Raw genomic sequence first — 19,047 nt, forward strand, 5'->3', positions numbered from 1 at the left:
GTTCACTGCTCCTTCTGATATTCAGGAGCAAATACAAATGTCTATGATGAATATGCCTGCAGCATTTCTTTGGTTTGGAATTGGAATCACGCAGACTGCACTTTGTCCATGTGCTATAGCTCCCTTTGATAACAGCCAAAGATGTGTAATTTTAACTTCAGCCGTTATGTCTTGTTTTCTTTCCCACAGCTGTAGGAGAAGTGCTTTCTTTATCAAGGATACTGAAAGGGAAGGCATACTTGTGAGAGGTTTTTATCCCCTCATCTTCACCGTAACCATTTCCTTTAGTAGCTAATAATATTCAGTATTTATTTCAGTGACTTACATAAATCTCAAATGCATAAACCAGCAGCATCCTTTTTTCTGCAGTTTTTTCTTGTGGGAACTTGTTGAAATGAACTATCTCATTGAAAAACTCCATTCCTGGAATGAGGAGGACTGTTGTACCCTTCTTCAAGTGGAGCAATGAGAACTGGGAGGGTGTCTCTGCTTTGATTAGTGAGTCAGGGAGGATATCTGTTCCTCCAGGAGATTGATAGCATTTTAGGGGGCAGGCTTTTAAGAGCATACCTTGTGCTTCAGGTATCCATCAAGCCTCTTGGCAGAGTCCTTTGAAGCTACTGCTGTGGGTGCTGTTGTTGCTGCATGGTCTCTTGCCAGATGTGCAATGAATTTGGACGTGGGGACGCAGCAGAGCAGAGGACCCTGGTTGGACGAGGCCAGTGAGTGTGCTGGTTGGAAGGACAGGCCTTATTTTTCACACCTGTTTTGCAGGTGGGACAGGAGAGGTTCACATGGTTTGTGGTTCTTTCCTTCATCAGAATAGTCAAGTCTCACCTCCAGTCTCTTCCTCCCTGCCTAATCTCTAACTCAAGCCAGACACTTTCTGTGTGGAATGATGAGGAAAGGGTGTAGCTGTCTGTGCTGGCACTGTTTGCAGCTTTCTCCACAGCACCCACTTGCTCTACGAGTCAGTAAATCCTTTTCGTTTTGTCAGGTGGCCTCTTGCTTGGAAACTCTTCAGTGTCCAGTCTTTGTGCCTTATCTCTGGAAACAGTACCTAGAAAGTGGTTTTACAAGCTCAGTGTCCTACCCTTGCTTTGTTAAAATACTTCATTATTTTCAAAACTGTGGAACCAAAGGGGAGAGGTGTATATTAAATAGTGCTGATATTATCTGGAAGATTTTAATGCATGTTGCTTTACAGATCACCTCTCTTAGGCGAAGGGCTGGAATTAATAAGGTGACAGAGAAGCCAGAAAATTACATGAAACTGGGCATGAGGTCTGTGTCAACCCTATCAAACATTATCTTCAATTACAGAAGTACCTTCTGGCACCTAGGAGGAAAGGTCCCTCTGAAAATACTCTTTCCACTTGGGATTTTGGCTTTTTTTTTTGTTCCGGCTTTAAGTGAAATCCTTGGAGGATTTTGCATCTGGTTAAAGGAAGAAAAAAAACTCTGTCTGAATCTTAAATAATAACAACTGGCTGCCCCCACTTTGTCCTGCACCACAATGTGAAGTCTATTGTGCAGCAGAGAAACAGAAACGCATCTGGAATTTTTCCCATTGGGATTGATATGGATCTCGTTAATAGCAGCTTTGTGATCTATCTGTAACTGTTTTTCAGTAAGTGAAATTATTCTGATAGTAATGGTATTTTTTTTGTGTACATTGTACAAATGCTCCTCAAGTGGCTGTACCTAGGAGGCAGCACTTAAAGCTACATTATCCTTTTTCACCTAATAGAAGGAAAAAAGCTTATTCTCTGGTTGGATGAATTATGCTGCTTTGACTTCTTGGCACACTTGAAAATCACACAACTGTTCCTTGAACAACATCCTAGAAGAAGGATCATGGCAAATGAAATCGTTTAGGCCTTAGGAATTCGTGCAATGGAGAACATTTCCACTCTCACTGTTCTTTAAGTTAGGATGTCCATCTGCTGAATAGTGCAAGTCATGGTGTAAATTTGTCTTGGGGTGACTTTACGATGTGTATCCCATGGTGCTGCCCTATGCCCAGATATTCATTTTTGTGCCTTTCTATGCCTTTAAACTGAGCCTGAGAGGGGAAAGGAAAAACTGAACAAAACTTTTTCAAAGCAGCTTGCAGCTTGTTCAAGGTCACACAGAGACAGAGATTTTTTTCCAGCTGTGGCAGGAGAGCGAGAGGGAAGGGAAGCACCCGGGTTGCTTTTCTTTCCAGCCAGCTTTTGGCAGTTTTTTTTCTCAGCTCCTTTTCCTCTGGAGAGTTGAACTTTGGTTTTTTCCTGGGACTCCATTTTTTCCTTTTCTCTCTGCTGGACTGTTTCAACATCAGAATACATTGGGAGGACTTTCCACCAAGGTCTTGGCCCTGGAGGTGGGCCCACCATCCCATCCCAGCTCCAAGGAGGGGGGGAGAGAGACCTATGGAAGGACTCTGAAATTTTCCCAGGTTTCTCTCAGGAGAGTGGGAGGTTTTATTACTTAGCATCATTATCCCTTTTCCTGTGTGTTTTTAAATAAATAGTTTTTATCTCTTTCACTTTCCTTCGAGGAAAATTTATTTTTCCTGAACCTGGTGGGGGAGGGGTGGTTATAGCCTGCCTTCTCTCAGAGGATGTACTTCTAGATTTGACCAAACCGGAACAAGATTCCAACCACAATTGTCCAATTTCAAAGTGTTTGGGGAGAACTGTACTTGCCCAGCATCTCCCATGCTTGCCCATCACCTCCTATGCTTTTAGTCCCTTCTTGTTTCCACCGCAAATTTTGTTCTTGTTTCTAGTTCGTATCTTCCTGTTTCCCCAAATAAGCTGCAGCATTGATTTGATACAGTCATTGCTATGGCAGTTTTTCGCATGAAAGCCACATTGTAATAACTTTTAAAAAAAAAAATCTTTTGAAAATAACTGACAAAAAATTGTAAGAAACATCACAGTGGACTATCTGTATAATTGTCTTTGAGCATCAGTTTGTGGTGTGCAAAGAAGATTCCCTTCTTGTATTTGTTTCTTTGCATTTAATTATCTGCCAGTCTTGTGTGCTGTAGACAGCTATTGGAGCAATAGCTTCTGCAGACTTTTTTTCCCTCACTTTTACTGTTTTCCTCTCATTTCCTGTTTGTGTCTGTAGGCTTGTCCCTTGCCTGCATTTTCATTGGGGAAACCTTCTGTGGATCACCTTAAAGTCACTGTAGGGAGTTGCACTGATGAGAGTTGCAACCTGCAAATAGTCAGTAATAATGAGTCAGGACAGAAAATGCATGCAGTTGAAAAATAATGGTTTCTTTTTATTCTTTCTCATTTCTGAGCATTTATTAGTTATTGAGGTCTCAGTTCCAACTATAAGTCTAGAAAAATATTTTTTTATTTGCTGTGAGACTTTTTTAACGTGAAGGCTGAGATTGTCCCAGGAGTGTGATATGAGGAACTGTGTCCTATAGAACTTTTCAGAATATTGCTCTACATGTAAGAAAATCAGAAGAGCTCACAAGACTTCTGTTAATGCCATAATGTGTATTTCACAACAGTTAATGTTTTCCATATCGTGTTAATAGGAATTTTCTGTCTAGGTTCTAAAATGGCATTGGTCATTCCAGAAGTGTATGAGCCTTGAAAAAATTAAGACTCTTTTCACTCAGATCAACCCATCTTTTTCAGTTACAATGCTTGAAACATTGACATTTCTTCTACCAGCATCCTCACTCCAGTAAGACTTATGCAGGGAACTTTTGCCCCAAGCAGATTTTTGACCTGGAGAAGAGCAACAGGCCAGAAGGGAAGGAACATCAGGCATTCAGAAACTGCATGAATTATGAAGTCAAGTCCTCTTTCTATGCAGACATCAAATCATACAACCCCTTTCATAAAATGACCAAGCTTCACAGCAAGCAATTTGTTTTGTGCTTTCCTGTCTTCATTAGCTTCCTGAACAAGGCTGTTCTGGATTTTTCTAAACATTGGTGACCTTATTTTTGTCTTTAGCTGGTTGTATCAGGATCAAGTCATACTCATTTTGTGCTTAGTTGTTCATTAGCTTCAACAGCTCTTTCCCTTCTGTGCCACATCCCCTATGCTGTACATCAACACAGAAGTCACATCTGTTCTGTGCTTGGCTGTGCTAAGCAACATGTGCATTTTTGGCTTAGCTGATAGTGGAAGGCTCTTTTTCATCACTGTCCCGTTCCCTACATATATACCAGTTTCTTCACAACGTTGAGTGTTCCAGGATCCTTCTGCAGTGATATAATTACTTGTATGAAGGCCACTCCAAATTTTACTGTTCACTCCAATGATTTGAAATCCGAAAATTGGTCTGATACAGTAGGATGACCTCAAGATAGGCATATACATTAAATAATGTGGTAGGAGAAAATGAGATCGGAGGCTCTTGAAACAGTGAAGTGCAATTTGTTGTGCTCCATCATAAAGCTACTGGCAGCCTTATGGCCAGTAGTGGCAAGAATGAGCACTGGGTGGCAATGACAGGGATTAACTTCTCTCTGCAAGAAGGATAAAGAGAACATTAAGTTGGCTTTATAAAAGTAATGTTCAGTCACTGCGTTTAACAGACTGGTTAATTAGTATGATGAAAGACAACAGGTCCATGTTGGGAACTGTGCCCATAATCTGCAGTCTTCTTGAACGTGTTAGATCTTCACCAGAAAACAAGAGATACCCCAGATACCCTGCCTTTTGGGGGTGCAGTGTCGCACAGCAGCAGTTAACCCACATGACTACTCTCCAATTTATGCTCATTAGAAAGCACAATCCCCTTCCTGATTCAGTGGAATATTAACAGGAACATAATTGTTCTAAAGTTTGGCCAACTGGCAGAGTTGCTGGCTGGCATTTTCCATGGGAGCTCTTTCTTCTCATTTTTTATTTGTACAGAAGGCTTTGGAAACTCAGGCAGTAATTGCAGTCTGCTTTCGCTCACCTTCATCATGTTTCCAAATACCACATAATCTCATCTATTTGGCTCAGTGCTCCCTCAGAGTTCTTGAACCCCTCACCTGGCTTTTTGTAGGAAAAATGAGCTGTAATTCAATCTTGCATCATTGACAATAACACACGAGAAACAAGCTATGACATTGAAATGATGTTAGAAGACTGGTTTTTAAACTAACAGAACCCTGCGTTGTTGAGAAGTTAGCTTTTCACCCTGGCATAATTGTGTTTTGGTATTAGGGAGTTCTGTGAACAATGACAAATTTTGCGTGTTGTCTTATAAGCTGCTCCATGAGGCAGGTCAGGACAAAGTTTCTGCCTGGTCTGAATTTTATAGCTTTTTTTTTTCTCCAAGAGGAAGCCAACCTTTAAACCAAGTTTCTTGTTATTTTTTGTGTGTGCATGTGTGGTTTTTGTCTGAAATGTTTGGAGAATCAGTAGGAAAGTGTGAGGATTTCATCAGAGAAGGCAAATGGATTTCTTTCTGTCTTTAATATTTAGTTTATCTCAAAACTTTTCCAGTCCCCATGACTAATTGCATTATATAGGTAAGCTGCTCGGGACACTTTGTTGGACTTCATGCACGTCAGAACACAGTCAGTGAGCAGGAGGGACTGAGCTGATATTAAATCATTCTTTGATTCTGTGCCTTGCTAGTGCCGTAAGCCCAAGACATTAATGACTGCAGAAAGGTTAAACTTTACGTGTCTTCCTGTTTATCACAAAGGTGCGGGGTACAAACAGAAAGCACTCTTGGCAGGCAGCAGGCTGCAAAATCCATGTGCTGCTTATCTACAGTGATGTTTGCACTGAAATTTGATTACCATATATGAAGAGAAATACTTGAGAAGTGCAAGGAGTCTGAAGGGCAGCTCTTGATTCCCAGCGACAGCAGACTGTAGCTTGGCTACTTCGTCACCTCCTAGCAATGTTAGCCCAGTATGAAAGTGCTTTTAGATGAAATAGACCTGTGCAGAACTTTAAAAGATCATCTATTTGATTTTCCCTCTTAAAAGTAGGCACAGCTATGGCTAACTGGTATTTAATAGATACACACTTGATAAAAATAATACAATCAAATCAGAAACTGGTGTAGTTGATGTGAGTTCTGTAACCCATGTCCAACAGTAGATTTCAATGTGTAATAATCCCAAGCATAAGAAACACTTTTTTAATGATGAAGTTTTCTTTGCTGCCTTTTAGGACCGGTGTTACTACTTCTCTTTACCAGGGATGTAGAGATTCTGTCTTTCCCTTTTGCAGCAGCCTTGTAATATTTAATGGCTTATCATGTCCTCTTCCAGTTTTTTCTAGACTAAACAAAGTAATTTTTTTATTCTACCTTTCCTCAGACATCATGTTTTCTAGACCTTAGATCTTTTTCAGAGCTTTCCTATGGCCTTTTTTTCAGTTTGTTCATGTTTTTTGCCTGAGGCCCAGAATTGGACATGGTTCTTGAGTTGATGCTTTCTGATCTTGAATAAAGTAGAGTATTTAGCAGGTTTTACAGCTGTGATAGTTACATTTTTCATTCATGATAGGATGTTTATCTTTTCTACAAGAGTGTAACAATGTTTTGTGTATGAACCACAGTGCAGAGGATGGAGACCTTTTAAGATATATCTTGGAGCAGCTGGTCCAGCTCTAAATAGAGCAGTGAGCAGGCAGTGGGAAAATGTCTGCACTGATGAGTTTAAACAATCTACTAGGTGATGGAGAGCAGAGGGCAAGAAGGCTGAAGATGTTCCAGAGTGCCTCAAAGGTACGGAGCAGCTATTCCCAGGGAAGGAGGCAGGGATAACTGGAATAACTGCTACATGGTTTGTGAGGTTTTGGTTCAGTTGATTTTACCTGCCCCTTCCTTTGCTTATGGATTAAAGCCTGTTCAAAGTCATCTTTTTGGAGTTGCTGTGACATTTACTCCAGAGCACTGTTGTACTGCTGCATAGTTCAGTGGCATCTGTATGGGAAGTGGCCAAGTAGCTGAGGCCTTTGCAGCCTGAAAGGTACAACTGCAGATCCACTCAAGGGTCTGTAGGCACAAAGAGCATGGGAGAAGGTGGGTGGGGTTCTGTGGCTCACACTCTCTTGCAAAAGAATTAGGTGGTCTCAAATGGCACTGGTAGGGTGCTCTGACCAACCATTTTTCAGTGCTAAGTGGTCTTTACTATGTTATTTTATTTTAGAATTCTGCAGTTTGTTAAGGCAAACTTAATTTTTGGCCTGATCTCTGCTGTTAAAGCTATTCTTCTTGCAGCCATCTTTTTTGGGGGGTGTGTTTGCTGATATAGGAAAAGTAGTATGTTGGTTGTAGGACGGGGTTAATCCTTATTAATGCAGTTTCTTAAATTTTTCAGCTGCTTGAGGAATCTTTGAGCTGCTTGGATTTTTGACAGAGGATTAATGTCAATAAGAAATGTGAAATCGGGACCTCACAAACCTCCTCATTCCTATGCTATCACACCACGCTGCTCCCCAGGGAAGGGAGGCAAGGGAGACAGCACACATCTAGGTCTCAGTAGGGAAAAAGGAAAAGGTTAGTTTAGATTTTCTCTCTGTATTTCCATAAATGCCTGTGTCAGGGCTAATGACTCAGCGCTCAAAGGCTTCAGTTTGTATTTAATTAATAACATTGGTAGATTTTGTGCCTTCTGTCTAACCATGGATGCTTTTGATCATCAGCAAACAGAAGATAGAAGTCATGCCAGAACAAATAAGTCATTTATTTATGTGGTTTAAAAAAAGATAAAAAAGCTGTTCCTGCCCCTTTACAAATGCAGTGTGCAGGTTCTGCACAGCATTATGTTCTAGCACTGTTTGGGCTTTTTTCTTTCAGCTTTCAGTTTTCCAGCACTCCTGATTCTCCTTAATTAAAAAGAATGAACAGAAGCGCAGGTCAGCTTAAAGGAGGATGTTTAAAAAAAGGGAATACCTGAAATATAAGCTCAGAGTGGAGCTTAGTGGCTGCCAGTCTGCCTTTCCTTAGTGTCGTGGTTTCTCAGGAATGTGGTGCGGTCTTCTCCTTTACTCATTCAGGAACTTGACCTTTCCTTAGTCCCTCCTCGTTAAAGCCAAAGACACATCAATCAGTTTATTTATTTTACTTTCTCTCAGATGTAGATTATTCTCTTTTACACGTTTATCTATTAATTGCCTGGAAAGCAGGAGATAAGGAGTAGGGAGCAGATTCTAGTTAAGATTCAATGTGCAATATTGTCCCATAGCTACCTTGCATAGGGACTGTAAGATGCTTTGGGAAGTCAGTGCTGCTTATGCTGAATACCTCAGTGCTCATCAAAGAGGAGTAGCTGTGAAGGGATCTAAGTATCAGGGACAAAATGGAATGGCCGGTAAACTTGGCTGGGGAGCCTCTGGCAGGCTAGTTTAGCCTTCAGAAATGTTTTGGGGTCACAACTCTTCTTGTCAGGGAGGAAAAAACTGGAAATGTAATGTTTCATCACATAAGCCAGAGTTCTGTAGGCACAAATATATATCACATTTTTGTGTGATTATAGATTCCTGTTTAAGAACTGTTTCTGGCAGAACTCTCTCTTCCTTTCGCTGTGCATGGTGACAAATTGTTAGAGATTTTATTAATGTCTTTGTGTGAGGAATTCAAACTTGAGAAGTGGGAGAGATTTGTTTTGTACCTCACAATTATCATATCAAGCATTTAGTCCATTTAGATGTCATTTGTGTTTTAGCAGGGTATGCCATTCAAACTAGAGATTGTACATGCTTGGCATTTCCCTATCAAATTACACAGGTCATAAGTGCGTGCCACAAGCAGCCAAATTCCTCATCTTTTCAGGCTATCACATGCAATGAGATTGCATTATGTCTGTTCTGGAATTTGGGGGGCATAGAGGGGAAAATTTAAATCTGAAAAATCTGAACTGTCGCTTTCTGCACCATTTTCCAAAGGAGCACAAGCCTGTTTTGGGTCTGGAGCTGTGGTTGCCACTGAAGCCAACCTGCCTTTCAGCAGCTGTGACAGGCAAAATGCAGCATCCCATACCGAGCTGCTCAGTACATGCAGAGTTTTAACATCATTCAGAAACGTTTGCTTTTTCTGTTTGACAGACTCCCATGCATTCCTTGGAATGTATTTTAGGTGCTCTGCAGAGAGCATTCCCATGGCCTGCTTGAGGCAAATCCCTATGTTTCCTGAAGGGTCCTGGAATATGCCAGATGCAGTTCAGAGCTGAGATAGAACAGCCATGCTCCTGGAGAGTCTGGCAGACAGCATTTTCCTGTCACTGCTGGACATCAGTTCTGACTTGCTCGGATTTATTGAGGTGGCAAAGCGCATGAGCTTACAGCATTCATAATTTCTTAATATTTCCAAAACAGAATTACTTTCAAGATTTATGGGAGCAAAATATCCTCTAACTTGCTCCCTTTTTTCCCATGTGGACATAATATTTCCTAAAACTGTTCCTCCTTCTTCAGTGAAGCAAAAGTATGAATTAAAAGTCCATTTCCCTCACCCTGTATACAGGAGTATTAAATATTACCAAATAATACTAACTAGTCTAAGGCTACTGTGTTCTTTGCTAGAAAAATCCCTAATTTAAATTTAAATTTACTTGTAGCAAATGCAATAAAAAGGCCAATGGTCATTTCACCCTTCCTTTGGCATCACTTTGGTGCCCTGGTTGCCACATGCAGAAGGGATACCATAGATGAGTCATGCCTTGAGCTTCAGCTGATTTTGGGAACTCCCCTGGGATCCAGAGAGTCCTAGGAGGATCTGACTTCCCTCCTGGTTTTACCAGGCACCTTGTAAAGGGGAATCTGCATTAGGGAGAGGCGCTCCTTACTCCACATCAGACTACTGTAAATTGTCTTTTCCAGGTGTATCACTTGCAAACAGGCCAGTTACTTGCATGTATGAGTAACACCAGCTTCTGAGTTAGGCCTGACCTTATGGCCTGTATGTTCTTTCTCATGCAGTGCTTCAGAACAGGTGAACTGAGCTGGTAGAGGTTTTTATTTACAATGCACCTCTTGAGTCCTCTTGTTTCTTGAGAAGAGAATAAAACCTGCTCATATAAGCATTTTCTGAAGCATCCAGGTTTTTCCTGGAGACTGCATGTCACAGCAGCAACGAGAGCAGCTTGCTGACCTTACAGAGCAGCCCCAAGGTGCTGGGGAGCCCCAGGCAACGCTGTCATCCCTCACTGCAGCTGCTGCATGGGGAGAATGGGACCACTCCGTGGGATGTGGCTTCTGCTGAGAGTTCAAGGGGTGGCTGTAAAGGAAGGGCTATGAACATCTATGCTGTAGCCCTGCAGCTTATAAAAGCTCTTGCATTGCATGACAGTCCTGCAAAGATTCCTGTTGTTGTTGGAAGGAGGTGGAGATAAGTCCCTGGACACCCCCCCAGGGAAACATAATAATTATATTTTGGTGCACCACGATGTGTGAGAAAACATTGAACTAATTTGTCAGATTATTGAAGTTTTTAGGATATTTTCAGAGTAAATGTGTTACAGTTAATACTGTATTGTTCTTTATTCGTTTTTAAATAAGCCAGTGGGGTTTTTTTACTTAAGAGCTTTAGAAGCTCTTATATAGCTAACATATCTCCCCCACCTTTTCCCAGATAAAGTTATATATATGCTTTTGTATTCTCAGCTCTGGAAAAACATTCCTTTCCTTCTAGATCAGCCGTGTCATTTGTGCATCTTGCTTTTATGGTTATAGATGATCTTATTAAAGATTGCATGAGTGGATGTGAAGCAGTATGCATGGGTGAATTTGAGTCTTCTTGTTTTGTTAAATTCTCTTGGTCTCTTTCCCATTTCCAGAGATTCCTGCAACCTGTGATTTACCTTGCATCTATGATAGGACTTCACTTTGATCAGTTTATAATTTAGATTTCATTCCATCCTTCCCTCACTGTGCTGCTATTTGAAATTGTTGCTCTGTACCTGTCTGTGGCATAGTGTAGATGAGTTTATCTTAAATCAGTTAGTCAAGTCCAAAGGTTATCTGATTGCTGTAAGAGTTGCACACTGAGTACAGAAACAGCCTGAAGGAAGAGCTAAACCCATGGGTTACATCTGTCCTGCTCCTATGTGTAGGTTGGCCAAGCTGGATTTATTTCAGGAGCATGTACCTTGCTCTGTAGTGGAGGTGTTCTCTCTGACTCTGAACACGCAGTACATTCCTTTTCATGGTGGGATGGATTTTGATCTAGAACACTCCTGCTACTGTTTTGATATGATTGAATGAACAGATTTCTAATAGTATTAGCATACTTTCTAGTATATATATACACTCAGAAGTGGTCCCATATGGAAGTTAGTATTTCTATATTTGCTAATTGTTTCCTTTTCTCTGACCACTGTAGTAATTGTTTCTAGAAGAGACAAATTTTTACTAGCTGTTGTGTTTGTGTGTTCAGGGTATAATTAGGATAATGTATTTCCATAATGACATGGTTAAGAAGGACTAGGTCTCTCATTTGTAAGGGATTCTGGATGGACCATAGCTGTTTGATTTGGCAGGAACCTCTCTTGAATCATTTATATGTTAATGAATGCAGAAGAAGGCACTGAATTTCCATTTCCATTCTCTGTAAACTATGAGCTGCTTCATGATCCTCTGAACTGTTTTCTTTCTTGCCTCTGTGGTGGTAGCTGCTGTGTATGTGCACATGAGTTAGGCCAAACCAGGCTCCTCACACACTCACACAGACAGCACATAAACTGGCTTGGGCTCACAAAGCTGGAAGTGAAACTGCCTAAACCCTGCTTGCAATTTACAACTTATTGTAGCTAAATTAATAGCCAAACAGTAGTGGGGCAGTTCTAAATTGTTGAGTGGAAGTGATTGGTAGGTTCACGACTTGAGTGATTTGAGTGTCCTTGTGGCATAAATTCTGACAGGTTTGTTTCACTGCAGTCATCTTTGGGTAAAAGAAAAATCTTCTACATTACTCTGTTGCCAGTGGCAGTGTAGAATCAGCACTTAGGTATGGATTCTCTCAACATTCCTGCAGAAGTTTATCCTTCCCAGTTCAGGAGTTAATCTCTTTCTTGTTTTGGTTTTCTCAGGTTCTCGAAGCCGGCACCAATGTTCTTGGATGATTCCTTCAGGAAATGGGCACGTATCAGGGACTTTGTACCCCCCTTTGGAATTAAAGGACAAGGTATGAGAAAACTGCAGCTGTTGGAGAAGAAGGTGGTTCTGCAGATGCTTGCCCCATTTTCTTTTCTGTTTTGAAAACTCAGGTGATCCTTTGGACTCTGTTTACTTCCCCTGTTTGAGAGAATTATTGTAAATCCAGTTCTCAGAAATGCAGAAGGGTGTTTACAGCTGGACTGTGGACCTCAGAGGCTGGCCATAGGGAAGATGCTTTAGTACACGAGGAGAGTCAGTGCAACAATGGCAATTTAGACCAACGACCACATTCTAGAAGAAGCATTTTGACACTGGCTGCCAGAGGATCTTGTAGCAGCTTTGGTGACAGCAGCAGAGAGCTCAAACTGCTTTGAAGTACCTTTAAGTCAGTAATTCTCTAAAGAACAGGAAAGATGCCTTGGGCTCAACTGCTGATACCAACCTTCATTTTCTTGTCATAGAAGTTGGGCTACTTATTGACTCCTATGACAAATAAGAAAAGTATGTTCAGATGCTTTGATGATAATTTGTAATATGCGCTGTCCCCAGCTGGGCAGCAGGGGCTGTGTCTCAGGTGTGCTGTGGGAAAGCAGGAGTGGTGGTTGGTGGATGAGATGGGAGCTAGTAGCCCACCCAGCAGATGATTTATTTTGGGGTGACAAGCTCCTACCTATCCCACATTTGCTATCACACCCTCTCTGTCTGAGTGGTGGTGGAGCAGAAGGCTTGTGCTCACTGTAGTGATTTGCTGCAGATTTTCTGAGTTCCTGTGTATTTAAGAAGTTTTTGTGGCATTGAATCAACTTTCAAGATTCTTTTTTCCACTGACAAACTCAAGATTACAGGTAGTCCTGTAGGAATTGAAATACCTGGTGGAGAAAGAACTGATGCCACAGAAGGCTTGGCTCTGTCTCTCCCTGGAAGCAGGTGTGGTAGTTGTGGGAACAATCTCTGATCAAATCAAAGGCTCTACTGACAAATTGCTTTTGGCTTGCATCAGTTCCCTTCTTTGTTTTGTCCATTCCTTGTCCAGTCAGTCTTTTGCAGCTCAATAGGAAGCTAATTACTGTCCTCTAAATCAGCCAGCAGAGTTTGCAGCGAAGAATTAACAGTGGCAGCGCAAGTGGGAGGCTATTGTGACCACAGGAGGGCTTGTCTCCTTCTAAACCAGCACACAAGGTGTACAAAACTAGGGCAAGGTGCCTGGCCAGCGTGGAGGTGGGATCTGCAGGTTACACACGATGTCAGCTAGACCTAATAAAAATCATTCCGTTAAACTGAATCCAAATGGAGAAATTCACCAAGAGAGAATGACAGAACAGCTCTGGCAGCCTTCTCTCTGGGTTTGTTGCCAGCTTGTATCACCACTGCAATGTTATGTAAATCTGGTGTTTTATATTGGATTTCCTCAGTTAAAAAGAGAAATGAGAAATTGCCATTATTTAAATGGCTGTGAGCTGAAGCCATGGGACAGAAACCGTTGAATAGGTTATTTTTTTAACACCCTCCTGGGATTGAACTTTGTGCCAAGTTTCAGTCTGGAACAAGTTGTGTGTGTGGGAGGGTTGAATTAAAATCCGTGTAGCCCCGGATTTCTAATGGCCGTGCTGACAGGCTGTGAGTCCTAGCGATGCGAATGGCACCCTTTCATGTTACACATCACTTGGAATTCTTGCATCAGTCTTTTCTGGCTGTCCCATGGGATGCATTTCGGCTCAGACGACTGATTAGATGATGGGATCAGCACCTCATTAGGGCTTTCAGTCAGGGCAATCTAATGGTATCCAAACAAATGATCCAGGCAGGCAGCATGGAGCTCAGTCATGTGCTGGTGCAAGATGAAGACTCTCAAAGCTGGGATGTGCATGGGAAAAGGAGTAGTCAGGGCGGCTGAGAAAGTGTAGAGAGACATGGCTGTGTTGAAACAGATGGGGCAGGAGTTCTGCTCTGTGTGTTAGGCAGCCCCATGACACCTTCAGCTGGGATTTCTGAGGTGCATCACACTGGGAAAGGTGGTTGGTGTTCATAGACACCAACTGCAGCTGAGATGGTAATGGGAAGACCTTACTGAGAACTGTAGTGAATATCACCTGCTGTTTTTAAGTCACTGCGATCTATTCCAAGTGCAAAATGGCTTTTTGTTTATTTGGGGTTTTTTGATTTTATTGGGTTTGCTTTTTTTGTGTGTGTGAATAATAGCTACAGGATGAGCTCACTTTCAGTAATGCTGCATGTTCCAAGGAACTTCTAGAAACTAATCTGTGGTAGCTTGAAAGTGCTACAGTTATGAAATCAAGGGATTCTTAGCAGCTTGGAACCTAATCCACCATTTCTGCTTTCTCTTGTTAAAGCTTCTATGCTTACCTAAGTTTTGCTTTGCCTTGTCTCTGAAAAAAAGCTGAATGAAGTCCTTTTTTATCCATCTCTTTGTGTTTACTGGTCTAAGAAAGGACAGTTCCAGGATTGCAAGAATGAGTCTTGCAATATTTAGGGGAAAGCAGTTTTTGAGGAGCATTGTTTACTGGGCTGCAGTAATTTGGAATAACACATCTCTATAAATTACATGTAAAAGAGTAGAAATGGCTCAGAAATTTTCAGGGCAGGACTACTGCTCTTTAAAGATTATCATCTCAAGGAGAAGGCAGTATGCTGATCATTTTGACACAGTCCATCAGAGATTTTCATTTTCTTCAATGAGAATCTGATTGTAAAGACAGTTTTCCTATCTCCAGATGCTTAGAAGTACTCAGTACAACATAGAAAGTTTAACAGTGCTTCTTTGTGAAAGAGTTCTCACTCCTTTACTCCAGTGGTTATTTTCTCATTTGGCCATTAGCCCGGGCAAGGAGGTTTTATGGACAGAGTGCTCCATTCTTGGCATTTGTGTGTAGAAGCCCTCAAGGTGAATATGGTCCTGAATATGAAAGTTTTTAGACTTTCCCCCAAATGCTGCTGGCTCTGAAATGGACTATCACAGTAGGAATACTGCACATCCTGTGTTGGATGGGAAACTGCTGCTATTGTCAGTTAACAGCCTTAGTGATTACTTGTATGCTATGAAAGAGGCACAGAATAAGCAGGTGGCAACCCTGCTGCTTTATGAGCAGGGCTTTGTGAGATGAGGCATGTGGTAGAAAGTCTTGTGCAAACTCTCTTTTAAAGGTGGGTCTGAAGGTCCTCAACAAGGTATTAGAAATAGATTAAGAAGAACTTAAGAGCAGCTGTTTTACCTTTTTATTAACCTGTCTTAAATGGGCAGAGTTTTAGTATATATTGATATATTGTAGTTGTTGACTCTGTTCACCAAAGATCTGGGCCAAGGATTGGTCCTAATTACTTGATCACAATGCCCAGCAACCTTGGACAAAAGCAGAGTTGAGAGCTGTCAAGAGTGTTGGAACTGATCCAGCAGGTTGAAGCTATTGTAGCATTCATCACAGATGTCTGCAGCCCTTGTGGAAATTCTGGCTTCCTCTGTGTGCAGAGAATAGGGAAAATAATAGGTATGAAGAGGTGTGATTATGTTTTTACACCATGAATGGTCGCTACCAGTATCTAGTTCAGCCATTCATGTAACAGTGGCTCTAGGTTTTGCCCAGTGACTTCTGCAGCTGGCTGTGAACCCATGAGATTGTATTTCAGAATCTGGATCAAGATTTTTCTGAAGGAAGAATGTCCATGTTGACAAACAGGCCAGTGTCATGTTTGACTGCACTTACTTTTGAAAAATGAGACTGTCTGCCATATCAAACTTGTTGTTTCCTACTGTGGGACTTGACAGAGTCTGGAAATGGGGTTGGCCACTCTAAGTGGTTGGAAACGATGACTCTGTCTCTATTAATAAATAAAGTGGTTGTCCTGTGGTCATGAACGCTGTTGAGCTCATTGTTCAAACAGATTAACTCCCTGCCCCCCACAAAAATAGAGTGGCTATGTCCAGGCTTCCTATCAAGAAAGGTCAGTGGCCTGTATTAGCCTGTGAATGCGTGAGAATTGTAGAGGAGGATGTTTGTTGGCCCTGGTGAGCACATCTGGGACTGTGCTAACACTTTAGTAGTATGGACTCGAGTAGGACCCTGTGGGCCCATGCCCTGCTGCCAGTGTGTTTACCGGTGTGTTTATAGCCAAAATGTGGAACACGATAAATTGGTCAACTTTCAGAATTGTCAAGAAGATCAAACTGTAACAAGAAGCTGTAACTCTAAAAGCTACAAATGTCAAGGACTCCTGTGGGGGACAGCTCCAGCTGCTGAGCACCCTCCGGTGTCCCAAGGCTATTGTTTTGGTGTTAACTAGGATGTTGGAGTGCTTCCCATGTTTCACCATTTGCAAGGCTCTAATTTGCCAGGAATTCTTTCCCAGCACCCACCAAGTCTGTTGTTGCAATATTTTTCAGTGAAGAGCAAGGAGACTGCAGCAATCTCGGGCTCTTAGAAGAGTTGCATAGAGATTTTTTTAAAATCTAAATTGACATTTCTTCTTTTGGATTTGCATCCTTTTCTAGCAGTGCTTCTGTCAGTGTAATTATGGAGGTATGAACATGCCCATGCTGTCCATGCAGTTGCAGAGATCCTCTAGCATGTGCACTGCTCTCAGGGTTAAATTTGTCAATGAATAAGCAATGGAAAAATTGTTTATAGTGTTAGTAAGGTTATTAATCCCAGAGGACCTCCTCCCCGAATTTACCTCTGTAGCTAGGAAAGAGTTATTTGGAGAAGGGCAACAAACAAGACTGGAGAAATACCTGACTATTAATAGAATTTCTCAGTACATGTGGTTTGAAGAATATAAAAGGCTTTCATAAGAAAGAGTAGCTAGTATCTGGCATCATCTCTGTGTAATGAGGACGGGAGAGTTGCTGCAGTTTTTTTTTTTTTACTTAAGTGAAAACATATGGCACAGCATACACTAAAAAACTAAACAGACATGATCAATGTAATATCTCTTCCATGCATTTAGTTAGTAATTGTGTCACTGCTTAGCAGAAATTATAGGTCTTCACTTCTACTTTTGTTCCTGCTCAGCTGTTTTGAGCAGAGAGGCTGTTTTGTTGGCCCTGAATCAGTTTGTCATTGAAGGTGATAGTTATTTCTTAGGGAGCGATTCTGTTGTCACCATCTCAGAATTTCCCTCCCATCAGGACACTAGGAAGCAATTTCTTCCCCATGGTGATAAGAGAATCTCAAGACCATGTTTGAAATGCTACAGTTTTATCAAATGTAGTATGAACTACTGGCCAGGAGACTTCATATTTTCACTTGATACTTGTGGGATGTCTGGAGCTGGTGACACATTCAGTGACAAAGGAATTAAGTCTTTGTCTAGACCACCAATGCTAATGGATGTATTGTGCAATGATTAACTGTTCTTATATTTGGTTTTATTTGGATGTTTTCTTTTGTGTCAGTGCTCCTGGGAAGAGCCGTGGTTCACTGCTGCTCAGCAGTTGTTCAGTAGTCTCATGGGGCAGAGGTCATTCATCTCCAGTGAAAATGTTGAGTTTTCAGCCTGCAAAAGCTGGCATATCACAATGGTGTTGGGAGAAAATCTCTCTTTTCGTGAATGCTCTTTTTCTTTTACATTTTCTTTTACATTGACTTTCTTGGTATGAGCAATACTTAATCTCTGAGAAAACATATTTGGTTGGATATAACAAGTGAAATTTGCAGCTGATTCAAAAAAAACCCATTAGAAAAGTAGGTCTTTTCTAACCTAATCTTCTAGCTCTTTGTAGAGACTGGAGTACCACATGCAGACACCTTCCCTGCATTTGGCTGGGTCTGAATGAGGCGTTTTCTGCTTTAATTCTCCAACTTTATCCTCATTTTGTTAGTGGCACTCTGTTGTACAGATGATTTTCCTACTACAAGCATTTTTTTGTTCTTCGTGTCTTACTTGTCTAACAAAAAAGCAGAAGTCCAAGCATGTATAGCCATTAGTTCTGTTCAGAGTAGGTATTAACAAGATGGTTGTTTCTTCCTGAGTTGGAGGCACATTTCTGAACTAGCTTCCACTAGAATTTTGCATTTGACCAAAATTGGTCATAGTTACCATTATCATGTGGGAATATAGATATAAAAATGTTGATGTTCCCCCGGGGAATTTAGCTGATTTTATAGCCTAAAGAAATGAGATGTTTGAAGAGGAAAAAAAGCTGAAAGTTTCAGAAGAGGTGGATGGTTAACTTTTCATTACTGAAGAAAGTGTATAAAGGGAAGTTATGTTGTAAATTTTGAAGTTAAATCACTTCTCTTTCTTGAGCTCTCATGATGAAAGTACAACCCTCCAGTGCAGTCCCTTATTTCAATCAAAACCAATGTGTTGCTGTTGAGTGTGCCTAAAGAATAGTCCTGCTCCCAACCCACTTGGAAGGGAAAGGTGCCCCAGGGAGATGCAAACCTTAAGTTTGCAATTAATTGGATGACTCCATATTGGAGCTCTTCACAGAAGTCTTGAATTGTAATTGAAACACGGATATTATTCCTCTTTTCTACTTCCTGGAGAGAGGAGCAGGTCTTCTCTGGCTGTTGTGTTTTGAAGTGCCATTTATTAATGCTTCTGCAAGGATCAGAAGAATTAGGAATCGCTGTAGTAGTTATTGAATTTTTTGGCCTTGAAGATATTGCCTGGCCACCTGTGAAGGGTCATCAAAAATGTAGAGCCCTCTACAACAACTGTATTTATTTTTCTGCTTGTCTTTAACCAGCACACTGTGAATCTTTCAAGGACTGTTTTTATTTGGCATGAATTTGCCTCTTTCTATAGACTTTATTGCTTCCTGTGCATTGAACTTGAGTTTAGATCAAAATTGTTAATGTATGGTTATTGCAAAATGTTGCCCATTTTTTTGCATAATTGTTTTTTAAATTAATGTTCCAACTTTCCAAGCCCTGGGATTATGTTGGGAACTAAGCTTGTATTCTGAAAAAACAAACTCTTGGTTGTGAAGAAAAGCTTGGAAAAAAAAAATCCCCAAAGG

The 19,047-nt window shown here is 41.2% G+C and overlaps 1 protein-coding gene across 13 annotated transcripts in view; it reads left to right on the plus strand.

Moving 5' to 3' along the window:
* The window catches only part of ST3GAL3 (ST3 beta-galactoside alpha-2,3-sialyltransferase 3), a 192,506-nt gene that overhangs the window by 109,694 nt on the left and 63,765 nt on the right, over nt 1–19,047 (plus strand). For all 13 annotated transcript variants that reach the window (XM_069023173.1, XM_069023171.1, XM_069023179.1 and 10 more), the window contains one exon: nt 12,002–12,096. In XM_069023173.1, coding sequence (XP_068879274.1) covers nt 12,002–12,096 — 95 coding nt within the window. The remainder of the gene's footprint in view (nt 1–12,001; nt 12,097–19,047) is intronic.

Source organism: Aphelocoma coerulescens, chromosome 8, assembly GCF_041296385.1.
Source record: "Aphelocoma coerulescens isolate FSJ_1873_10779 chromosome 8, UR_Acoe_1.0, whole genome shotgun sequence".
NCBI classification, from domain to species: Eukaryota; Metazoa; Chordata; class Aves; order Passeriformes; family Corvidae; genus Aphelocoma; species Aphelocoma coerulescens.